The 21,760-nt window shown below is 57.4% G+C and overlaps 1 protein-coding gene across 7 annotated transcripts; it reads right to left on the bottom strand.

Moving 5' to 3' along the window:
• Positions 1-1,138: 1,138 nt before the first annotated feature.
• Positions 1,139-21,649, bottom strand: CATIP (ciliogenesis associated TTC17 interacting protein). Of its 7 annotated transcripts, none has more exons than XM_048868743.2 (11): positions 12,687-12,725; positions 12,006-12,158; positions 9,060-9,317; positions 7,698-7,898; positions 6,682-6,737; positions 5,744-5,830; positions 4,868-5,035; positions 3,749-3,873; positions 2,670-2,746; positions 1,872-1,960; positions 1,139-1,401 (listed from the first exon to the last, which is right to left on the bottom strand). In XM_048868743.2, the coding sequence occupies exons 2-11, from the start codon at positions 12,085-12,087 to the stop codon at positions 1,189-1,191; spliced, it is 1,356 nt and encodes a 451-aa protein (XP_048724700.1). In that variant the 5' UTR covers positions 12,088-12,158; positions 12,687-12,725; the 3' UTR covers positions 1,139-1,188. The 7 variants fall into 7 exon arrangements, with proteins under 7 accessions (XP_048724700.1, XP_074973804.1, XP_048724701.1 ...); XM_075117703.1 differs by having other exon boundaries at positions 12,006-12,149; positions 12,687-12,721; XM_048868744.2 differs by lacking the exon at positions 12,687-12,725 and adding an exon at positions 12,553-12,654.
• Between the last annotated feature and the right edge of the window lie 111 nt (positions 21,650-21,760).

Raw genomic sequence — 21,760 nt, 5'->3', positions numbered from 1 at the left:
TGAGGTGTCTAAGAGGAGGTTATGGTTTGCTGGTTAGGATGATGCTGTCTATCTGTGGGTATCATTTTTGTAGTTGAAGTTAGGAATATTGGCTCTGTACTGTCTGTATTTCAAACCTATGCTCTGTTTCTGGGGGACACCCCAGACAAGCTGGTGTCAGCTCTGCCTAGCCGGCTGGGTGGCCCATTAAGGACCATCAGCTACACAACTGACCCATTGAGAGAAGGCAGACACGCCTGGGGACTCAGCCAGGTGTGCAGGGACCTGCCTAGGGACAGGACTCTGAGGTGTTTCCAGGCCATGGGATGGGCAGCTTGTCTTTGGGACACAGAAAGAGACCACACGGCAAGAGACTATACAAAGCTCCTGCAGCTCCTCCATCTTGTCTTCAGTCCTGCTTCCGACCTCTGGAGGGACTTGGCTACCCTGACGCTTTGAACCAAGGACTGAAGGACCCATCCCAGCTGGGGATGTTCTCCAGAGACTTGATTTGAACCTGCCGTTTATTCCACCACTGCTGCAAGCCTGAACCAAGGACTTGGCCATCACTGGATGTCACTGATTCCATTTCACCAATTCTAGCTCCCGTCTGTATCTTTTCCTTTTATGAATAAGTCTTTAGATTTTAGATTCTAAAGGATTGGCAACAGCGTGATTTGTGGGTAAGATCTGACTTGTACATTGACCTGGGTCTGGGGCTTGGTCCTTTGGGATCGAGAGAAGCTTTGTTCTTTTACTGGGGTATTGGTTTTCATAACCATCTGTCCCCCTACCAGTGGCACTGGTGGGGATACTGGGAAACTGGGGTGTCTAAGGGAATTGCTTGTGTGACATGTGGTTAGCCAGGGGGGTAAAACCAAAGTCTTCTCTGTCTGGCTGGTTTGGTTTGCCTTGGTGGGCACAGAAACTCCAGCCCTGGGCTGTAACTGCCCTGCTTGAAGCAGTTTGTCCTGACTTGGCACTCTCCGTTGGGTCCCGCCAGAACCAGCCTCGTGACACCGTGGTCCAAGGCCAGAGGGTCTGGGGGTTACGCCCCTCCCACGTAATCGACCGGAGGACTCCCCAGCCCCATTGGCAGTGACTCCCCCAGCCCCACCCTGACTCCTTTTCCGCCCCGGGTTTAATGAACAGAGCTCAATGCTTGGAAGCTGCTACCCGCCGGTTTAATGCCCAGAGGCAGCCGGCCCTTCACACGCGGCCGCGGAAGGGGCTGGGCTTGTCAGAGGCCTGGAAGGCGCTGCCCGGCGGGCGCTGGGTGGCGAACGGGGCGAAGAACTCGGCGGCGAAGGGGAGGACGTCGTCGGGTTTGCGCAGCAGCAGGAGCTGCAGGAAGTCGGCCAGCAGGGTGCGCAGCTCCGGGTGGCGCCGGGCGTAGGAGGCGTGGCCGGCCTGCAGCTCCTCCTGCAAGGGGAAAGAGGCCCCGCCTCCATCAGCCTCGCGCCGGCGGCTGCGGGGGGCGGGGGGGGCGGGGGGGCAAGCCACAATCTCCAGGCAGACCGGCGATCAGGCAGGCCTGGCGTCCTGCGCCCGGCTCCAGAACTGGCAGGCAGCCGCCCACACAGTGAGCCGACGGTAGGGCCGGGAGACGAGACGTGCAATCCAGCCTCCGGCCGCCCCTCCAAAGCTCCCGGTGCTGGGGCAAACCCTCCGCGGCGCCCTCACCCAGCCTGGTTCTGCTTTGACCCCTGCTTCCCCCCACTGTCCCCCGCTCTTCCCTCTCCCATGCTGCAGCGCTCTCAGGTCCCGCCGTTCAAACATCTCCATTGCAGCTGGACCAGTGACATCCCCTCGGCCTCCCCCCACATGCCGGGAGCTGCAGCCTGGGGGCGGCTGGTCCGACCTCAGAACAGCCCCGCGCTCCCCCAACTCACCTTCCTGTCCAGGAACTGGGAATAAAGCTGCACGTCTTCCTCCCAGTCCAGGGACTTCTTCTCGAAGACAGGCCGGGGCTCCGCTTCATCTGGGAGAGTGGGGAGAGCGAGCAGGTCTCATGACACGGGATTCAGAAAACGGGTTTAGGGCGGGAGCCCAGCGTGTCTCTTGTGCCCAGCAGCATCCGGAGGGGCTAACCCGGCTCTGTCCGTTGTACCAATCCCATGGGCCACCCCAGCTTCACCGTTATTCTGCACATCCCGCGCCCTCTCACGGTAGCAGCAGGAAGAGAGCTCAGGCCCAGATCTCCATTGAAATCAGTGGGCATAAGCAGCCTATCTACCTTTGAGGGTCTGGGCCCCAGAGCCTCCTGCTCCAAGATGTGAGCTCAAGGAGTCCCCATTAGCTGTCAGCAGTATGGGGCCTCTGACACACAGCAGGGTGGTTCCAATTCAACGCCACAGAGGGCAGCGGGGACGCATGCTGGCCAGCTCTCTTAGTGCTGCCACTAGGCCGTTCCACTGGTGCCTGGGTCAGCGGCGGCAGAAGAGGGTGACGGTCTGCAATTCCCAACACCGTGGGGACACGCGTGTGTCCAACCCTCCGTGACCCCCCGCACGCCCACTCTGACAGCGCGTCCGCAGCCTGGGGAGGGACTAGCCGCTCCTGGAACCAGATCAGAAGGAGTCTCGTTTCAGAGAGCTCCGGCACAGACCCGGGTACCCTTCGTACCATTGGACCCCCTTCCCCAGCCCATGACGCTACCCCCACCTCCGGACCCCCTCCAGGCTCCTTACCTACATCGATGAGAACGGGCAGCTGCTGGAGCAGCATGGTGGCCGGGGACCCAACCTGGACACGACGGGCCAAATGTCTGGGTGATGGAGAGGAGCGGGTGAAGGACCTGGCCCTACACTGTTACCTTCCACCTCCCCAGGCCTGGCTGTGGGGCCCACCCGCCGCGGGGACCTGGGAGCCCCCGCGCCTGGTGCAGAGACGGGTGCCGTGGATTTGTTATTCCCTCGTACGTGCCTGGACGCGGGCGGGCACCACCGCTCCGGGGGCAGCTGGGGTTGTGCGGCCAGACGTTTCTCTGCCAGGGGGTCGCCTCCCCGGCCAAGGGGCCGAGTGTGGCTGGCTCCCCGCTGTGCCGCTGTCAGCCCTCCGTGCCGACGGACGGGGAGGAAGTGCCAGGACGCCTTGCACAGCACGGGGTGCCCTCCGGCTCAGCAGCATGGCAGGGGCGCTCTCCTGGCGTGACCCTTCCTGGGCCATCAGAGCAGGCAAGGGAGGGATGGGCTCGCGCTGCCCTCTACTGGGCAGGCTCCCACGGCCGATGGCAGCCCCATAGCGAACGGAGCTTCCCCTCCTGCTGCGGGGCGACAAGGCCCCGGCTTTGATTCCCGCTGTCATCTGCACAGGCCCGGAAAGGCTGCAGGGGAGCTGGCAGCGGGAGTGGGGCGAGAGGCCCAGGGAACTGCACTGCCCCTAGTGTGGATCCAGGGATGTTTAATAACCAATGTCCTTTTAGAAACAAAGCGGGTGACTGGCTCAGGAGCTGGAGGACAGGATCTGGAGCCCCCCACCCGCCCCGATAGACTAAATCTGACCCCGTTGCCCTGGGAGATAAGTGGCAGGAAGCAATCCCAACCTCTGGAAACCCCTGGAGCAAGGCTCCCCCCGCTGAGCCCCTGGGAAGGAGGTGCCAGGGTGGCCCAGCATTCGAGGGACACAGGCAGGCTGTTCCCAGGCCCCAGGGAGGGCAGAGGCGGACGGGCCAGGTACTGCCCGCACAGAGCGAGAGCTAAGGAGCGGCCCCGGGAGCACGAGAGCCGAGCAGGGCTCGGGCGGGTGACGGGCCGCTGGGTTCTCCTACCCGTCGGAGAGGAAATAGAACTGCCAGGTCATGGGGATGCCCTCGTCCGGGTACACGGCCCTCTCAATCCCAAACACCTCCACCTCCGTCATGCCCACCAGCTGCTTCTGGAAGCCCATGGCAGTCTGCAGAGGGAGAGATGGGTGAGAGAAGCAGGGAGCAGGACAAGCCCTTTTAGCCTTCAGGCTGGATAGTGGCTCCCCCAGCCGCCCCACCCCTCAGCTGCTATAGACCAGGAGATATGGGGGAGGGCATGGAGGGAGGTCACAGATTCATAGATTCCAAGACCAGCTCCTCTGGCTGCGGGGGACGCAGAAAGTGCCCCTCCAAAAGCGGACAAATCTTTATTCCTGGGCAGGCCCCTCTTGATTCAGAAATTGTCGGTGACGGATTATCCACCACGATGGCTGGGAAATTGCTCCAGTGTGAATTCCTCTCACCGCTACAAACGGAGGCCTCATTGCCAGTCTGAACGTGTCTGGCGTCAACTTCCTGCCATTGGATCGTCTTGACCTGGCTCTGCCAGCCCGAAGTGCCCATTATTAAATACGGGTTCCCCACGTACATACTTACAGACTGCGCTCATGTCACCCCTTAACCTTCTCTTCCTTAAGCTAAACGGCTGGGGCTCCTTCAGTCCGTCACCACAAGGCGGGTTCTCTAACCCTTTCATCCTTCTTGTGGGTCTTCTCTGCCCCCTCTCCAATTTATCCCCAGCCTGCCTGAACGGTGGCCACCAGAGCTGGACAGAGGATTCCAGCAGCGGCCGCACCAGAGCCCAGTCCAGAGGTGAGAGAACGTCTCTGCTGCTCCTCAGGACTCCCGTTTCTACGGCCCAGGATCGCGTTAGCCCTTTAGGCCACAGGGTCATACTGGGAGCTTGTCTTCTGCTGATTACCCACCACGACCCCCAATTCTCCTCCCACACCCAGGCCCCCTCCCCAGTGGATCTCCCTAAACCCTCCCATCCACCCTGCACCCCACTGTCTAGGAGCCCCTTCCCCATCAGGGTACAGGATCCCCTAGTCCCTGCCCTCAGGGTGGGGCGACCGCCCGCCTGGGGCAGACGCTTTCGGGTGCAGCCGTGCCCGGGCGGAGGGCAGCTTCAGCAGCACTCACGTAGGCGGAGGTGCAGACGTGGGCCTCGGTGTCGAAGGCCAGGAAGGTATCCTGGGGCACGGCCCTGCGCTTGGCCAGCACCCGCAGCACCAGCAAGTTGGCAGCTTCCAAGACGAGGCCGTGCAGGGAGGCGCAGTTGTAGGAGAAGCTCTGGGTCTGGGCCTCATGCTGCAGAGAGATGGGGGGGAAGGGGACTGATGGGGACCCAGCCTGGCACGTGGGATCCCCAGGACCCAGCATCCCAGGCTGGCTCTGCAACCGGCCTGCACCCCCAGAACAAGAGGGAGGAAGAAATTCACTGGCAACCACGGGGCCCCGGGCGGGGGGGGGGGGCAACTCAGCTCCCGAGACCCCAGGCTGGCCCTGCTCGTGACACACGCTGAGCTGCTGCTGGGAGGTGGGCCCCCTCCTGCTAAGGAACCCCAGGCAGGGAGCCCTAGGATGATCGGGGCCCTGTGCTTTGGGGTTTGCCCCCTATTTCTCCCCACAGAAACCTGCGCCCCTAGTGAGACTTGCCACCCACACTCCGAGGCTGGGGGCCATGAACCCGCCCCCGACAGCTGACTCAGAGCACCCCCCGCAAGACCCTGAGGCTGCCCTGTTAGTGCAGCCAGACCTGCCCCCCACCTCTGCCCCCCCTCTCCGCCAGCACCAGCAGTGGGAGCCAGAGACGGGTGCAGGCGACGGCGCCCCCTGCTGTTTGGCCATGGGACAGCCGCAGCCCGTGGAACAGGCTTAGCAGGGCGGAGAGCATTTTTCAGGACAAACGGGTGTGTGGGATGGGGAGGGAAGCCCTATAAGGAGCTCCCCACCCCAGCGCTCTGCAGGGGGCCAGCCAGGCTTTCAAATCCCTGCAGACACAATCCCTGCCCTCACCTCTCCTTCCTCAATGATTTTCGTGACGACCAGCCTGCCTCCGCGCTTCACTACGTGGGTCTTTCTGTCCAGGGGGTGGGCTCTGAACTGCAAGAGGGAGCAAATACAGCAAAGTGAGGCATGCAGGGCAGGGGTGCAGGACCTGGCAGGGTGTAGGCTGCTATGGCCAGAGGTGTTGGGGGCATATCCCCCCTGGGGACAATCCGGCCTCCTGGGGTCTCATCTCATTGTTTCAATAAAGCCTGGATCCAGAGTGGCTCACCTGCTTGTTCCCCACTCAGACACCCAGCGAGAAGGGAACCAACCCTCATGCTTCAGTGCTGCAGGGATCAGGAAGGATGTTTCCATGGGCAGCACTGTATGACTGGCCCGGTGCATCATGGCAGGTTCCACCTTCTGAAGACACAGGTATTGGCCATTGCCCAAGGCATGGTGCCAGGCCATGGAGACCAATGGTTTGATCCAGGAGGGGTGCTGGCAGAGAAGCTGGGGCGATGGCCAAATCCAGGGTGTCTGGGGGCAGGATGGACCGGCGATCTGACCCAGAACAGCAGCGGCCCAGCTGTCTCTCCTGCCAATCATCCGCAGCGCAGGAACCACTGTGAACGCTGCGATTCTGCCCTGAGTCAGGACGCTTGCCGCAGGTCCCAGTGACTCCTGGAGGGGCACGGAGCCACCTACCCCATAAAGAAGAGGGAGAGAGAAACACCCCCCGCCGGTGGTTGGAGCACCGGGGCGAGGAGCAGGCAGGATCCAGGTTCTAATTCCAGCTGAACCCCGACTCGCTGGGTAAGTCCCAAGACAGTGCTTCCAGCCCAGAGAGGACAGCTGAGGGGGCCAGGGACCTCTCTGGAGATCTACCTCAGGGAAGGCAAGGCTGCGAAGGAGCCAGATAACAGCGGGTTTATCTTGCCCTCTGCCGGCGACCGGGCAGTTACCTTCACGTATTCATGCTGATGCTGCTCCAGGGTTTCCAGCCGCTTTGATACATAAGCTGATGGAGAGGAAACAAAAACTACGCTCAGCCCAGATCATCGCCAGAGTTCCCCACCATCCCGCCTGCTGGCCCGGCTTGGTCCCTCTGGCCTTGACTGCAGGTGCCTTGGAAATGTACCGGGAGCCCAGGGCTTGCCCAGTATTTCAGGGAGTCCCGGCGCCCCGTCTGCCTGCCGCTGCCCAGCCCCTGCCCATGGGTGCCCCAGGGCGGATCCCAGCGGAGAGCTGTCCCTGCTAGAACAACAGGACCACCAGGGTGGGACTATTTGTCCACGTGCTCCAGCTGGCGGTGGACCTGTTTGCGCCATTGCCTCTCGGCACCTTCAGCAGCACTGGTGGGAGCCAATTACATTCAGGCCCAGAACCGCATGTCCGGATCTCCATGCCACGGACCGGCCCATTTTCACTTCTGGGGACAGTGGAAAAATCCTTGTTCCTTCTTGGCGGCCAATGGAGGGAGTTTCCTGGGATGTCCTAATGGTTGCATGCGCCATGCTGGAGGGGGCAAGGGCGGGGTCCCCCAGTCCCCTGGCCACAGGCGGGCAGGGGCTGGGAGTGCTGGCAGGTGCAAGACCTCATCTCGCTCGTGAGTGACGCCCGTCACCTGGTGATCTGCGGGGCGCCGGCCGCGGGTGCAGGGCCCCAGGCTGCAGTGCTGGAAGGAGGTGTGGGCCAGCTGGCGAGGGTCAGGCCTGCCCCCCACGGGCGCTTACGGCCACTCCTGCCTCTTGCTGGAGCCAGATCGCAGGCACCAATGGGCCAAGGCTGGGCAGCACTTGCATCTCGTCTCGGCACGTGGGGCTGAGAGGATTGGGATGGGGGACCTCACCAGAGCAAGAGCGGCTGGGGAGGAAGGGAGAGAAATCGGGGCCCATCTGGCATCTCATTAGCGGGTGTCTCCCTACCCCAGCCTGCTCCCCCTTGCAGACACTGGCTCAGCGGCGCCTCCTAGGCCTACCCGTGATGGAGGAACTGCAGGGCACTTCGTTGACGGTGCTCTGGCTGGCGGCGCGGACCAGAAAGCAGTCCTGTTCCTGCCCGCCCTGCTCCTCGTAGCAGGCTGGCTGCACCGAAACTGAGAACTGCCCAAGCGGCTGGCCGCTCTCCGAGACCATGACCAGCGACTCCGCGAAGAGACAGGGGCTCAACTCCTCTGCGCCTGGGAGACAGGACACGACGACAGCCCAGGTCACTGCCACACCCAGACCTCCAGGGGCTCCATCCATTCCTCCCAAAGCCCCCAGTGTGGCTAGATGCCCCCCCCCGCCAAAAAGTCAATCCTACTCCTCCCTCCTTCTGCCTGACCAAGGGTCTCAAACATCCATTAGTAAAGCCTCAGAGACCCACAAGGCAGGGTCGGTGTTACGGTGCTATGTAACACATGGGGAAACTGAGGCACAGCAGGAGGCAGGGACTTGCCCTAAAGTCACACAGGAAGGCTGCGGTAGAGCAGAGGGTCTGAATCCCAGTGCCTGCTCTGACCACTAGACCCTGCTCCTCGCAAGAGCCAGGAAGAGAACCCAGGAGTCCTGATTCTCAGTCCTGTCTGTTAGTCACCAGACCACCCATCTCCTAAGCACGCCATGGAGACGGAAGTCTTTCCCGTGCACACACATTGACAACAGTGTGTTTGTTGTGGGTTCCTCAGTAAACACATGAAAGGGAGTTCAGAAAAGAGTGAGAGGGGCTGATCAGCGGGCTGGAGGGATCAAGCCAGGGGGAGAGATTTAACAAGCTCTGTCTCACTTGGCCAAGGGGTTGTGGGGAAGGGATGGCAAATATCTCAAGGATGTAAATGCCAGGGGGTGAGATGGATTCTCTGACATACTCCAAGGGGAAGGCAGTACCGCAGTCAGAATGATCACAGAATCATAGAAATGTAGGACTGGACTGGACGGGACCTCAAGAGGTCTAGTCCAGTCCACGGCACTCATGGCAGGACTATCCCTGACAGGTGTGTGTCTAACCTGTTCTTAAAATCCTCCAACGACAGAGATTCCACAACCTCCCTGGGCAATTTGTTCCAGTGTTGCACTCCCCTGACAGTTGGGAAGTTTTTCCTTCAACCGAAACCTCCCTGGCTGCAATTTAAGCCCATTGCTTCTTGTCCTGTCCTCAGAGGTTAAGGAGAACAAGTTTTCTCTCTCATTCTAACAACCTTTCATGTACTTGAAAACTCTTCTGTCCCCTCTCAGTCTTCTCTTCTCCAGACTAAACAAACCCAATGTTTTCAATCTTCCTTCATAGCTCATGTTTTCTAGACCCGTGGTCTCCAAACTTTTTGGCTCACGCATCCTCGGGGTGAAGAACGGAGACTTACCGCAGGCGGGCCGCCGGAGGGGAACCCCAGCCGTGGACGTGCAGAGCTGCCGCCGAAGGGAGAAAAACGGCGGAGTGCCGTCCGTCGGTGCTCCTGCTGCCACGCACCCCCCGGGATCATCTCGTGCACCCCAGTTTGGAGCCCACTGTTCTAGATCTTTAATCATTTTGTCCTTCTTCTTCTCTGGACTTTCTCCAGTTTGTCCACATCTTTCCTGAATGTGGCGCCCAGAACTGGACACAAGGCTCCAGTTGAGGCCTGATCAGCGCGGAGGAGAGCGGAAGAATTAGTGCTCGTGTCTTGCTTACAAAACTCCTGCTAATAGAGCCCAGAAGGATGTTGGCCTTTTTTGCAGCAGTTTGACACTGTTGACTCATGTTTAGCTTGTGATCCACCAGGACCCCCAGATCCCTAGGCAGTCATTTCCCATTTTGTATGCGTGCAACTCCTTGTCCCTTCCTGAGTGGAGGACTTTGCATTTTTCCTTATTGAGTATCATCCTATTGACTTCAGACCATTTCTCTAGTTTGTCCAGATCATTTTGAATTTTAATCCTATTCTCCAAAGCACTTGCAACCCCTCCCAGCTTGGTATGGTCCTCAAACTATCCAAGTGTACTCTCTGTGCCATTAGCTAAATCATTTATGAAGATGTTGAACAGAATTGGACCCAGAACTGATCCCTGCGGGACCCCACTCGTTATGCCCTTCCAGCTTGACTGTGAACCACTGATAACTACTCTCTGGGAACGGTTTTCCAACCAGTTATGCACCTACCTTAAAGTAGATCCATCTAGGTTGTATTTCCCTAGTTTGTTTATGAGAAGGTCAGCCTTACTAAAGTCGAGATATACCATGTGTACCGCTTCCCCCCCCATCCACAAGGCTTGTTACCCTGTCAACAAAAGCTCTCAGGTTGGTTTGATGCAATTTGTTCTTGACAAATCCATGCTATTACTTATCGCCTTATTATCTTCACGGTGATTGTAAATCGATTCGGATGGGGCAGAGCAAAGGGACAGGTAGGCTAGCAAGAAACATTTGCTAACACAGATTTCTGTGAAGGACAACCCTGCCTTGACCCCTGGGGATGGTCCCAACCCAGCCTTCCCCTATCTTTGACATCTACAAAACACGCAGGTGTGAGTGGGCATCCCTCGCTGCAACCGGAGGGAAGTTGGCATTTAGCGAAAGCCACAACAAATGCGCCATTGTAATCGAAACCACAGCAACCTCAAGAGATGGGGTATCAGCCACAGCAGCATCTCAGGCAGAAGTGAAACCAGAAGAATACACAGTGGGATGCTGACAATGTGATCAACTCCAGCACCTGCAGCAACTGGAGGAGGGGTCGGGAGTCACGACTCCTGGGTTCTGTTTCTGACTCTTGCCAGGGAGTGTGATGTTGAGGCGAGAGAGGGGGCTGGGAGAACTAGGAGTCCTGGGATCTGTTCTTAGTTCTATCACTGTCTTGCCACCTGACCTCTCTCTCTGCCTCAGTTTACCCCACCATAAAATTAGATGGCAGCATTCCCCTAACAGAATAGTAATAAAATAATAATCATCTGAGTTTACACAGCAAACTGGAAATAGCTGAGTTTCACAACTAGGGCAAGTTGAAAATTTTTCATGGAAACTGAAAATTCAGCTTTTCACGGAAAGTGCCTGCCTTCCACCTTTTGATTCTTTATCAGAAAACTGAATTCCTGAAAACTGAAATAGTTCCTTTCCTGAGGTGCCTCCTGGGTGTTGTAGTTTGGGAGACTCACGCTCCTATTCTCCTTGATGCACCCCTCCCTGAGAGGGGAGACCATGGTGCATCATGGGAGATGTAGTTTGACCAGAGAGCCCAGACAATAGAGGAGAATAAGAGTGGGACGCATCGGAACTACAATACCCAAGAGACACTGCAGCAGCAGCTCGGATTCCAATTTTTCACCAAAAACTTGACAGATATTTTCCATAGGGGAAAAAAACATTTTGTGACCAACCCTCCTCACAATCCCTCGGTGCCAGGGAGAAGCCTCATTACTCCCATTTCACAGATGGGGGAAACCGAGGCACAGCAGGGGGGTGTGATTTGGCCAAGATCACCCAGTGAGTCTGTGGGGCTGGGAACAGAATCCAAGTCTCCTGCCTTCCAAACCCCTCACTCATAGGGCTGTTGAGGGTTAATTATTGCTGGGAAGGGCTCTGCGATCCTCCCACGTAAGTACAAAGTACTGTTATTATTCTGCAGAGCACCGCGAGAGGAGCAGCGGGGACTGGGGCGGGGTGGGGTGGGGGAGTAAAGGCAGGCTGGGGAGCCCAATAAAGACCCCTTACGGATGGGAGGCCAGATAGGAGACTGACTCTTCAGTGCGTCACCTAATGATCTTTAAAAGAAACGCAGCGATAGTTTTGCTTGTCAGACGGTGACACCCTGGTGCAGCCTGGGACGGTGCGCACCACAGACAGGCCGCTATCCTGTGTGCCATGGAGTAGCTGCGTTAGCTGTAAATCAGAGGCCTTTCCAGCCCCTGGGCCCAGCCACTAGAGAACGACATGGTCTCACACACACGCATGCACCAGACTCCCACGCCACCCCAGAATCACTGACACGGGTGCCAGTAAACAGGCCGGGGCCTGAGAGCATGCAGGTTCTGCCGTCAGATGTTCACGGCCAGACACGGCTCTGCCGGCAAAGTCACACGTCCACATACCCAGCCCCGAGGACGAGCGCCGTGGTGCTCGAAAGCGTGTCTCTTTCACCAAGAGCAGCTGGTCCAGCAAACGATATTACCTCCCGCACCCAGCCAGCAGCATTCATGGCTCTGCACGGGGTCACAGGGGGCCAGGTGAGCGGCTGGAAACGTGTTCACAGGCTCCCCTCCATCACGGGGGGCGACCGCGGCTGAGCAGCGAACCCCTCACCCCGCCGGATAACAGCGACCCGAGCAGCACCCACCAATGAGCGAGAGGAATTCAGTGGCCCCCTCGCTGGCTGCTAGGACCCTCTGCACCCGCGCTGGCGAGTCGGCATCACCCATCCCTTGGTGAAGAGCCGGGCGACGCTTTCAAAGTCAGAGGAGTCAGCTCAAAACCCCCACGGCTGGAGGCCCTGCGCGGGAGAACCAGTGAGACCCCTGTGCATGGCCACAGGGGAATCACCCCTACCCCTCTGCGCACGGCACCGAGGAGGGACCCCCATCCAGGCCTCCATCCCCTGAGCCCTCCATGCAAGCCCCAGATAGAGCCCTCCCCACAACTATCCAGCCCCCCCAATGGAGCACCCCCCACCCTCTGTGCACACCCCTGAGGGGGAACACCCCCACCCAGGCCTCCACCCCCTGAGCCGTCCATGCAAGCCCCAGATGGAACCCTCCTCCCAACCACCCAGCCCCCCGAGGGAGCACCCCCCCGCCCCATGCGCATGACCCCAGGGGACCCCCTTTTTCATGCAAGCCCCAGATCGGGCCCTTCCCCCAGCCCCACCCCAGGGGAGCGCCCCTAACCCTCCATTCAGGGCTCGCAAGGAGCCCCCCCCCCCAAAGACCGCACGCAGAGCCCGGAGTGACCCCGAAATCCCTGGCCAGGGGGAACCCCACGTGGCTTGGGGAACCTCCCCCACCCCACGCGCGGCCCTCGCCTGCAATGTATCCAACGGTCTCCGCAGCAACCGGGCCCGCCCCGCCTCTTAAAGGGACAGGACAGCCAGGAGTGGGTCAGGTCCCATGGGGGAGGCAGCCCCCCACTCGTGTTCGCGGGGTGGGGTTTGGAGGGGACCCCGTAGTGGGGAGAGGTGCGGTTCGCAGGGCAGGGGGGCTGGGCATGGGCTGCCCCATCCCTGGGGGCTGCGAGCGGGGCTGGCCCAGAGCCTAAGGCAGGGGGCAGCTGGAGAGGGGCTGAGGCTGCGGTGAGGGGCGCTGCAGAGAGCCCTGGGATGGATTCACAGCTCCCCCGGCAGCCCCCCTCTGTGCCTCGCTGGGGACCCTCTGGGGTGTGCAGTGGGGCAGGGTGTGCACCGTTGATCGGGCCCCCGCCCCCAGCAGCAGCAGCTGCCCCCTCCCTCAGGCATCTCACCTCAGGGGAGTCACCCAGGTCAGACAGGCACAAAACACCCCTCCGCAGCCTCCTGGTTTTCGCTGGGCTCCCATGGCTTACGGAGCCCCCCTCTTCTGTTCACAGGGGGGATCTGGCCAGATTCCCAGCCCACCTGCAACCTCCGGCCTGGCTTGTGCATGACATAGTCCTCTGTTAGTGACTGGGATCGCTTTGCATAAACTAATGGGTGTGACATGTGCGTGGTGTGTTCCCTACTCTGTGCTAGTGGGTATCAGAACTGGTCAATTGTGTGTCATATGCCCCCTACTGCTGGCAGATAAGGGAGATTCTCTTTCAGCTCAGCTGGCAGCGGCCTCCTGTGCTTTTAGTGTGGGAGTTCTGTCCCGTAGACACCCACGAAGCTCTGACTGCCCCTGCTGTTCAGAAGAAAACCAGGCAGGCCCAGATACTCACAGACTGAGGTAGCTCAGCAAGGCTCAGCCCCTGCTATCCGGGTGCTACGTCTGGCAGAGCGGGTGGCTAGCCCCAGGGACAGCTCAGCTCTCACCCCAGTAGCCAGGGGCTACTCGATCTTAGGAGACCACCTGGCCATTCCCTCCCTTGTCCCTCGGGTTAGGAGCCCCCTTGTGCTTGCTCAGCAATCCCACTGCATTCCCCGGCGCCCTGCTATTGCGCCCTCCCTGCCACGAGCTCCAGTTCAGCTCACCAGGGATGGGACCTGGGCTCTCCATGACGTGGGGGGGGGGGGGGGACCTTCCACCTTGCCGGGCCCCCAGGAACCTCGGGGCTGCCCCCCCAACAGAACAGGTCACAGCCACCCTCCCTTCGAATTCTGAGCAAGGAGACCCTGGAGCCTACGGCTCCCAGCAGGCTGTTCCCCTCACTCCCCTGGATCTGCGGCAACAGATACTGGATCTAGCTCAGCTGCAGACTGAGCGATCTAAGAGCCTATTCCCATCACTACCACATAGGATCCCAGGAGGAGGAAGACGAGGTGTCATGCATACAGGTTGAGGTCTCCCCTCTAAGTGCCTCCACGGTTCATTAACCACTCCATGGTGGCCTGTTCTGTTCATTCGCACTGGACACCGGCCACTGTCAGAAGACAGGATAGGTTGGATGGACCATTAGTCTGCCCCACTATGGTCGTTCTTATGCCAACTATGCGTAGCACCCCGCAGCCCCCCAGATCAGTCCACAGTTCCTTGGTGAATACCCCGTGCCCCTCGGCTTCCTTGACCCATAAACTAGCAGCCAGTCCTAAAATGAGGAACGTGGGAGAACAGCTGGGCTGGGGGGGGGGGGGTGAGAAGGGAGATTAAGATGCAGAAGGTTAAATTTCTCCCTCCCTTTATACTGTGTTTGGTGGCATTTATTTCACAGGCCCAGAGTACTCCACTCCTTCCCAGCACAGATGTCGGCAGAATCGGAGGAGATGACTCAGGGTGTATTTGCAAAAACTGAGACCTCACTTTGCTCAGGGCTGATGTTGAAGCAGGAATTGACGTCAATAAAATGATGGGGTCTAAATGAGCTGTTACCACTCAAGAGAGAGATCTTGGAGCCATCGTGGATAGTTCCCTGGAAACATCCACTCCGTGTGCAGTGGCCGTCAAAAAAGCGAACAATGTTAGGAATCATTAAAGGGATAGATAAGACCGAAAATATTATGTTGCCTCTGTATAAATCCATGGTACGCCCACATCTTGAATACTGCGTGCAGGTGTGGTCACCCCATCTCAAAAAAGAGATATTGGAATTGGAAAAGGTTCAAAAAAAGGGCAACAAAAATGATTAGGGGTATAGAACGACTGCCATATGAGGAGAGATTAATAAGAGTGGGACTTTTCAGCTTGGAATGGAGACGACTAAGGGGAGATATGAAATAAGTCTAAAATCATGACTGGGGTAGAGAAAGTAAATCAGGCAGTGTTATTCACTCCTTCTCATAACACAAGAACTAGGGGTTCACCAAATGAAATTAATGGGCAGCAGGTCTAAAACAAACAAAAGGAAGTATTTCTTCACACAACGCACAGTCAACCTGTGGAACTCCTTGCCAGAGGATGTTGTTGTCACGGAGTCCCTGGGCGATGTTCTGGAACTGCTCCCCATGAAGCCAGGTAGGACTCTGGGGCAGTCTCCTTTCTGTGAGCAGCCTGTCTGCAGGACACACAGCTCACACAGCTTCCACCTTCCTGGGTCTGACCTCGGAGCATTCAGCATCCTCTGCCCCTCCGTGCCCTTCCCACAGCGAGTCCACTCAGGCGGGGCTCCTGGGGAAGCCAGAGGGTCCTGCACCCCAACTTTGCAGTCAGACGTGACTCTCAGCCAGGCAGTAACACAGAGGTTTATTAGACGACAGGAACATGGTCTAACACAGAGCTTGTAGGTGCAGAGAACTGGACCTCTCAGCTGGGTCCATTTTGGGGCCAGTGAGCCAGACAACCACGTCTGCCCTTCACTCCATGTCCCAGCCAGCCCCAAACTGAAACTCCCTCCAGCCCCTCCTCCTCTGGGCTTTCCCCTTTCCCGGGCCAGGAGGGCACTGGATTCCTTTGTTCTCCAACCCTTTAGCTCTCACCTTGCAGTGGGGGAAGGGCCCAGGACATCAGTTGCCAGGAAACAGGGTGTCGGCCATTCTCTGTGTCCAGACCCCTGCACACCCCTGCCCTCTAGGGCTCTGCAATGATCATACCCCCTTATCCCACCCCCTAGCTACTTAAGAACTGCCTAGGGGAAACTGAGGCACCCCCACACTATTCAGAGGAACCATTAAGAACAGTCCCACTTCGTCACAGTTGTGAAGGCCAAGACTATAACAGGCTTCAAAAAATAACTAGATAAGTTCCTGGAGGCTAGATCCATCAATGGCTATTAGCCAGGATGGGCAGGGATGGTGTCCCGAGCCTCTGTTTGTCAGAAGCTGGGAATGGGTGACAAGGGATGGATCACTTGATGATTCCCTGTTCTGTTCACTCCCTCTGGGGCACCTGGCACTGGCCACTGTCGGAAGACAGGATATGGGGCTAGATGGACCATTGGTCTGACCCAGTCTGGCCGTTCTTATATTCTTAGGCCCAGTTATTTGTGGTTCCCAATTCCTTATTCAAAGGCCAAAATCTTTTTAAAAAATTCCAATAAGGCCCTGGGTTTTGACTGGCTCTGTGTGACGAAGCACTTCCAGGGGCTCCTGACTGACACGTCCCTGCCTCCACGACACCATTAACCAGAGACAAGGACCTGCCCCTCCCAACACTGAAGCTTTCATTTCTGGCCCAAACTCCGCTGAGTCTCATACCCACATTTCTACCGGGCATTTTCTTTGTTAGTAACCCTACAATAGACAGGGATAAAGCACCAGGCAGCCAATGTGTTGCCTTGCCATGGCCCAGCTACTTTAGAACAGCCTAATGGTGGCAGAGATGTGTCGGGGGTGGGGGGGGGGAACCTGAAAAATATTTTGTCACATACTCCAGCTCTTTATTCAGCTAGTTAATTAACAAATAATTACTAATTTGATTGAATTTTATAATAATCATGTTCATTTAGGTGAAATTACTACAAATTTAATCTTACATGGAGGACATGAAAAAATAAAAAAGGATTGTTGGCCTTTGAATAAAGAATGGGGACCTGTGGATAAAGCACTGGGACCAGCTTCAGCCTGTGGGACACACCAGGGAGACAGAGAGCGGCCTCAGTCATCCTGGCAGAGCCGGTGCTAAAGAGGCTGCAGGGAGAGGGAAGCGTCACAAGGGGGAAGCTGCTCCCCATGAATTGTAAGGAGGGACCCACACAACAGATTCAGAGATTCCAGGCCAGCAGGAACTGTTGGGTTCCTCTCGTCTGATCTCCTGCATAGCAGAGGCCAGAGACCTGTCCCCAGATCATTCCTTCAGAACTAGGACATGTTTGAAAAAACATCCCATCTTGATTTTAAAACTGCCAGTGATGGAGAATCTGCCATGCCCCTTAGTGAATTGTTCCGATGGTTAATTATGCTCACTGTTAAAAATTTACACCTTATTTTCAGTCTGAATTTGTCTAGCTTCAACTTCCAGCCATTGGATCGTGTTAGCCAGTGATTCTTAACCTTTACTGCAGCCTGCACCCCTTTGGTTCTCAAAATATGTTCTTGCCCCCCTTAACAAAAATCGTTGGGAGTAGGTCAGTTCTTTAAACCTAGATATATTTTTTGTTTGTATATTTCAGGAATCATGTATCATGTTAATAAAGACATAGGTCTGATGAACCAAAATAGTTGTACTTACGTGCCTGTACTTAATTTGTTTCAGAGTAACAGCCGTGTTAGTCTGTATTCACAAAAAGAACAGGAGGACTTGTGGCACCTCAGAGACTAACCAATTGATTTGAGCATAAGCTTTCGTGAGCTACAGCATCCGATGAAGTGAGCTGTAGCTCACGAAAGCTTATGCTCAAATAAATTGGTTAGTCTCTAAGGTGCCACAAGTCCTCCTGTTCTTTTTACTTAATTTGTGTTTTCGATGATTTACCTTCTAAAAAAATCTGGCCTGTCTCGCACCCCCAGAAAGGGCATCTCACACCCGCAGGGAGTGCGTGCACCCCAGGTTAAGAACCACTGTGTTAGACCTTCCTCTGCTAAATGGGAGAGCCCACTGTCAAATATTTGTTCCCCCTATAGGTACTTTTAGACTGTGATCAAGGCACCGCTTAACCTTCCCTTTGTTCAGCTACACAGATTGGTCCCTTGGAGTCTCTCACTCTAAGGCAGGTTTTCCAGTCCTTTAAATCTATTTCCCCATGTTAAGTATCCTCACACCTTCTTGTCAACTGTCTAAATGGGCCATCTTGATTATCACTACAAAAGTTTTTTTTCTCCTGCTGATAATAGCTCATCTTAATTAATTAGCCTCTTACAGTTTGTATGGCAACTTCCACCTTCTCTATATGTGTGTATATATATATATATATCTTCTTACTGTATGTTCCATTCAATGCATCCAATGAAGTGGGCTGTAGCCCACGAAAGCTTATGCTCTAATAAATTTGTTAGTCTCTAACGTACCACAAGTCCTCCTGTTCTTTTTGCGGATACAGACTAACATGGCTGCTACTCTGAAACTAGTCCTTTAAATGATTCTCGTGGCTCTTCTCTGACCCCTCTCATATTTATCTACATCCTTCTGGAACTGCGGACCCCAGAATTGGACACAGGATTCCAACAGCAGTCACACCAGTGCCAAATCCAGAGGTAAAATTAACCTGTCTCCTACTCGCGCTTCCCAGTTATCCATCCCAGGCTCGCATTTGGCCCCTTGGCAACAGCATTGCATTGGGAGCTCGTGTTCAGCTGATGATCCACCATGACACCCCCCCCCCAAGTCCTCTTCAGTCTCTGCTTCCCAGGATCGAGCCGCCATCCTGTACGTCTGGCTGCATCCTTTGTTCCTCAATGGATACGTTGCATCAACCCCGCCCACCAGCCACCTTTCTTCCACTGCACAGCGCTCTAGATCCTTTCAGCCCCCTTACGCCAAGCATGCTCTAGGCCCCTGCAAGGGCCTTACCCTTAGGGAGAATCCACTGGGAGACCTAGACTCCTTCCCCAGCCCGCAGGGCAATGACTCCCCTTTGCAAGAGAGAGAGCCAGTCAGGTGGGGAGCTTAACAGGGGGGAGTTGCTTCTTCAGCACCATTAAAAACAAAACCACATTTCCACGATGCCGCAGCTACGCTGTAAACAGCTGACCAGAGACGTGAGGGCGACGCTAGAGAGGCCTGGGCTGATCAGTACTGGGGTGGGAGACTCCCAGGGGAAAACCCACGGTACATGGCAGCGAATGAGACCTGTGAGTCAGCAGAGGGCGCTCTCCTCCCCACGTCCGTGCCGATTCTAATACCCCAGCCTGGTACCAGGGGGGGATGTGTGGGGCTGAACAGGGGGCACACTCCCCACTGAGTGTGTGCGGACCCCAAGCAGGGCGCTAGGGGGCACTGTGCTGATGGACATGCGCCGTTTTTGGCGGAGACAAGCCCAACGCCTCCTCCCCCAAAGGCGCGGCAGGCGGCCAAGTCGATGGTTCAAAGTTTACCCCAGCTGGGGTGATGCCTGGCAGAGCCAATTTGGAGGCCTCTGCCTCCGCTCTTCCCGGAGATCCCCACCTCGCCCAGAGCTGAGGAACAGCAGCCTTGCGACTTCCGAGAACCCCCGACACCGGGGAATAGATGGGTCAGCTGCTGCACCCTCGGCCCCACCCTCACCTCCAAATCCATGCGAGACGCTGCTGTCGAAACCCCCTTTCTCGCTGCTCCCCCTTCTCCATCGCATCAGCGACAACTTGCTGCCTCTCCGAGACCCTGCCTGACAGTCCCCTGCCACACCCCTCAGCTTCATTACCCTTGTGCTTCTGCTGTGCCATCCATACCAGCCTCGAGTGCCCCCTTGTCCTCTTCTCCCATGAGCTCTCCCAAGCGGCCCCTTGTCCACGGCACGAACTCCATCCCCCAAGTCAGACAGCCGCAGCCTTCTCCGCCAAAGCCCCCGAGCCTCACGGCAGCCACGGCAGCCCCAGAGCCTTGGCAGCTGGTCCTGGCGAGGCAGGTGATCTCCGCTGTCCAGTCTACACACCATTAGTCCCATCCCATTTCCTCCTTTGCATCATCCCCACTGTCTGGTCACTGCCGAGGCCTGGGCAGGCACACGCTCACCTTCGGGCAGGTCTCTACCTGCCGGCGTTTAAACAACACCACAACCAAGGTTGTGCCAAAGGGCTGGGTCCCCCACACCGGGTTAACTGGGAGAGGCAGCTCTGTGGGGTCAGATCCGCCGGTTTGGTGGGGATGGGGCCCCCAGACACACTTGGGATTGACGATACGCGCTCCGCAGCTCTGTGCGGGTGGCTACAGGACAAAGGGCAGACGCCCAGAGACGGACCCCTGGGAGTGGAGGCGGGAACAGCTAACCCCGTATCTCTAGCCCCACTGGTTCCCGGCAGGGAGTTGTCTGGACAGGAACCAGGGGCCATTTACCTGGCCAAGTTTCCCTGCTGATGAAATTTCACGCCAGTTAAAGGGGCTGGAAGGCGAAGGTCGCGGGTCCACAGCACAGATCCAGCGAGGCCGGCAGTGGGGACAGTTTCCCTCAGCCCCCGGGGGAGGCCAGTCTGCCTGGCTCAGTCATGGCCCTGGCTCTCTCCCCTGAGCAGAGCACTAGCCGCCCACCCCCCAAGTCCCATTGATGCTAACGGGCGCTGCAGGTGCTCACTCCGCCGGAACACAGGCCAAAGGGGCCAGCTGGAGCCCACCCCCCCTTCCAGCCTGGGGGACCAAGGGGCACTGGAGGCCACCAAGAATCACCAGCCCACCACAACCATCCCCCCCCCGCCCCCACCCTGTCGCTGGCTGCCTCCAGGGCTTGTGTAGCCTCCTCACCGTCCTGCACAAATCTGCCCTGGCCTGCAGCTCACCTCTGGGCGTTGTGCCCCTCCGCTCCGCGCCCGCTGTGATCTGCCAGCTGGAGATCCCTCCCACCTCTCCTGGTCCCCTCCCACCCTGCACCCTCAGTCCCTGGGGGTCTGCCCCCCTTACACTGAGATCCCGGCCTGCCCCACACCAGGGGGAGAGAGAATGCTGAAGACCCCATGCTAACCCCTGCCCTGCGGCCCAGCTGGCTTGGTTAGCTCATGAAGGAGCCCGTCCATTGAGAACATCGATAACAGGCACGGGGAAGGAGTTTTCCCACCGGGCATTGGCAGGAGGCTGCGGGGGTGAAGGACTCCCTTCCCCTGGATATCGGCTCCCTGTAGAGAGACAGCCCATTTCACACACACACACCTGCCTCAGAAAACGGGCCTGGCTTATCCCCAGGGACAGGCCAGAGGCCAGTCAAGGCTAGCGAAGTTGCATGAAGGTTGGGAAGAGCGAGTAGGACATTGCACTACTGACCCCAATCTGGAAGATGCAGCAACCCGTTGGTTACAGGATCGGAGGGGCAGGGGCCTTGTTAAAGGACCCTGGAGAATGGGCTTTGCCCGTGTTTCTCCTATTTCTCATTCCATCAACGAATGCAGCTTCTGGGGCAGAGGGAGGGGAGCGGGGAGCGGAGTGTAAAGGCTTAAGCTCACCTTTTCTCTGTGGAGCCCAGGGATCGGCCCCTGCTGCAGGTCACCAGTGAAGCGAATTTGCTGGCCTCAGACTGGGCACACAGGAAAACCAGATGGGATCCGATGGGGATGAAGCCCAGAGGGGTCTAGAAGATACTCTGCATCCCATAGCCTAGCCCAGAGCATGGCTTGAGCCACTCTACAGAATTCGAGAGCGTGGGCTGGAATTCTCTGCTCAGTTCCGAGGTTGGTTCAGTAACCTAGAAAGTGGCTCTTCCTCTGTTCAACTTGATGGGATCATCCCAACGGGGAGTCTGTCCATATGACACCCCCCCCCCCACACACACACACTCCACTTCAGCATGACTGGCAGCCTCACGTCGGGAGGGGCAGATGAGAGTAACGGGGATGCCCCAGGACTGAGTGGGTCTGCGGCCCAGGAGCAAGGCTGTGACCCTAACAGCAGGCGCAGGCTGGGGGCTGGCACGGAGACGCATTGGCACAGCGGTGCTGGGGGGTGTCCCAGTCCGTGCCTGCCTTTCGCCGGTGCTATTACTCCCTCGCTGTCATGA

Source organism: Caretta caretta, chromosome 11 (genome assembly GCF_965140235.1).
Source record: "Caretta caretta isolate rCarCar2 chromosome 11, rCarCar1.hap1, whole genome shotgun sequence".
Lineage (NCBI taxonomy): Eukaryota > Metazoa > Chordata > Testudines > Cheloniidae > Caretta > Caretta caretta.
The sequence above is the reverse complement of the archived record's forward strand: the minus strand, read 5'-3'. Positions and strand labels throughout refer to the sequence as shown.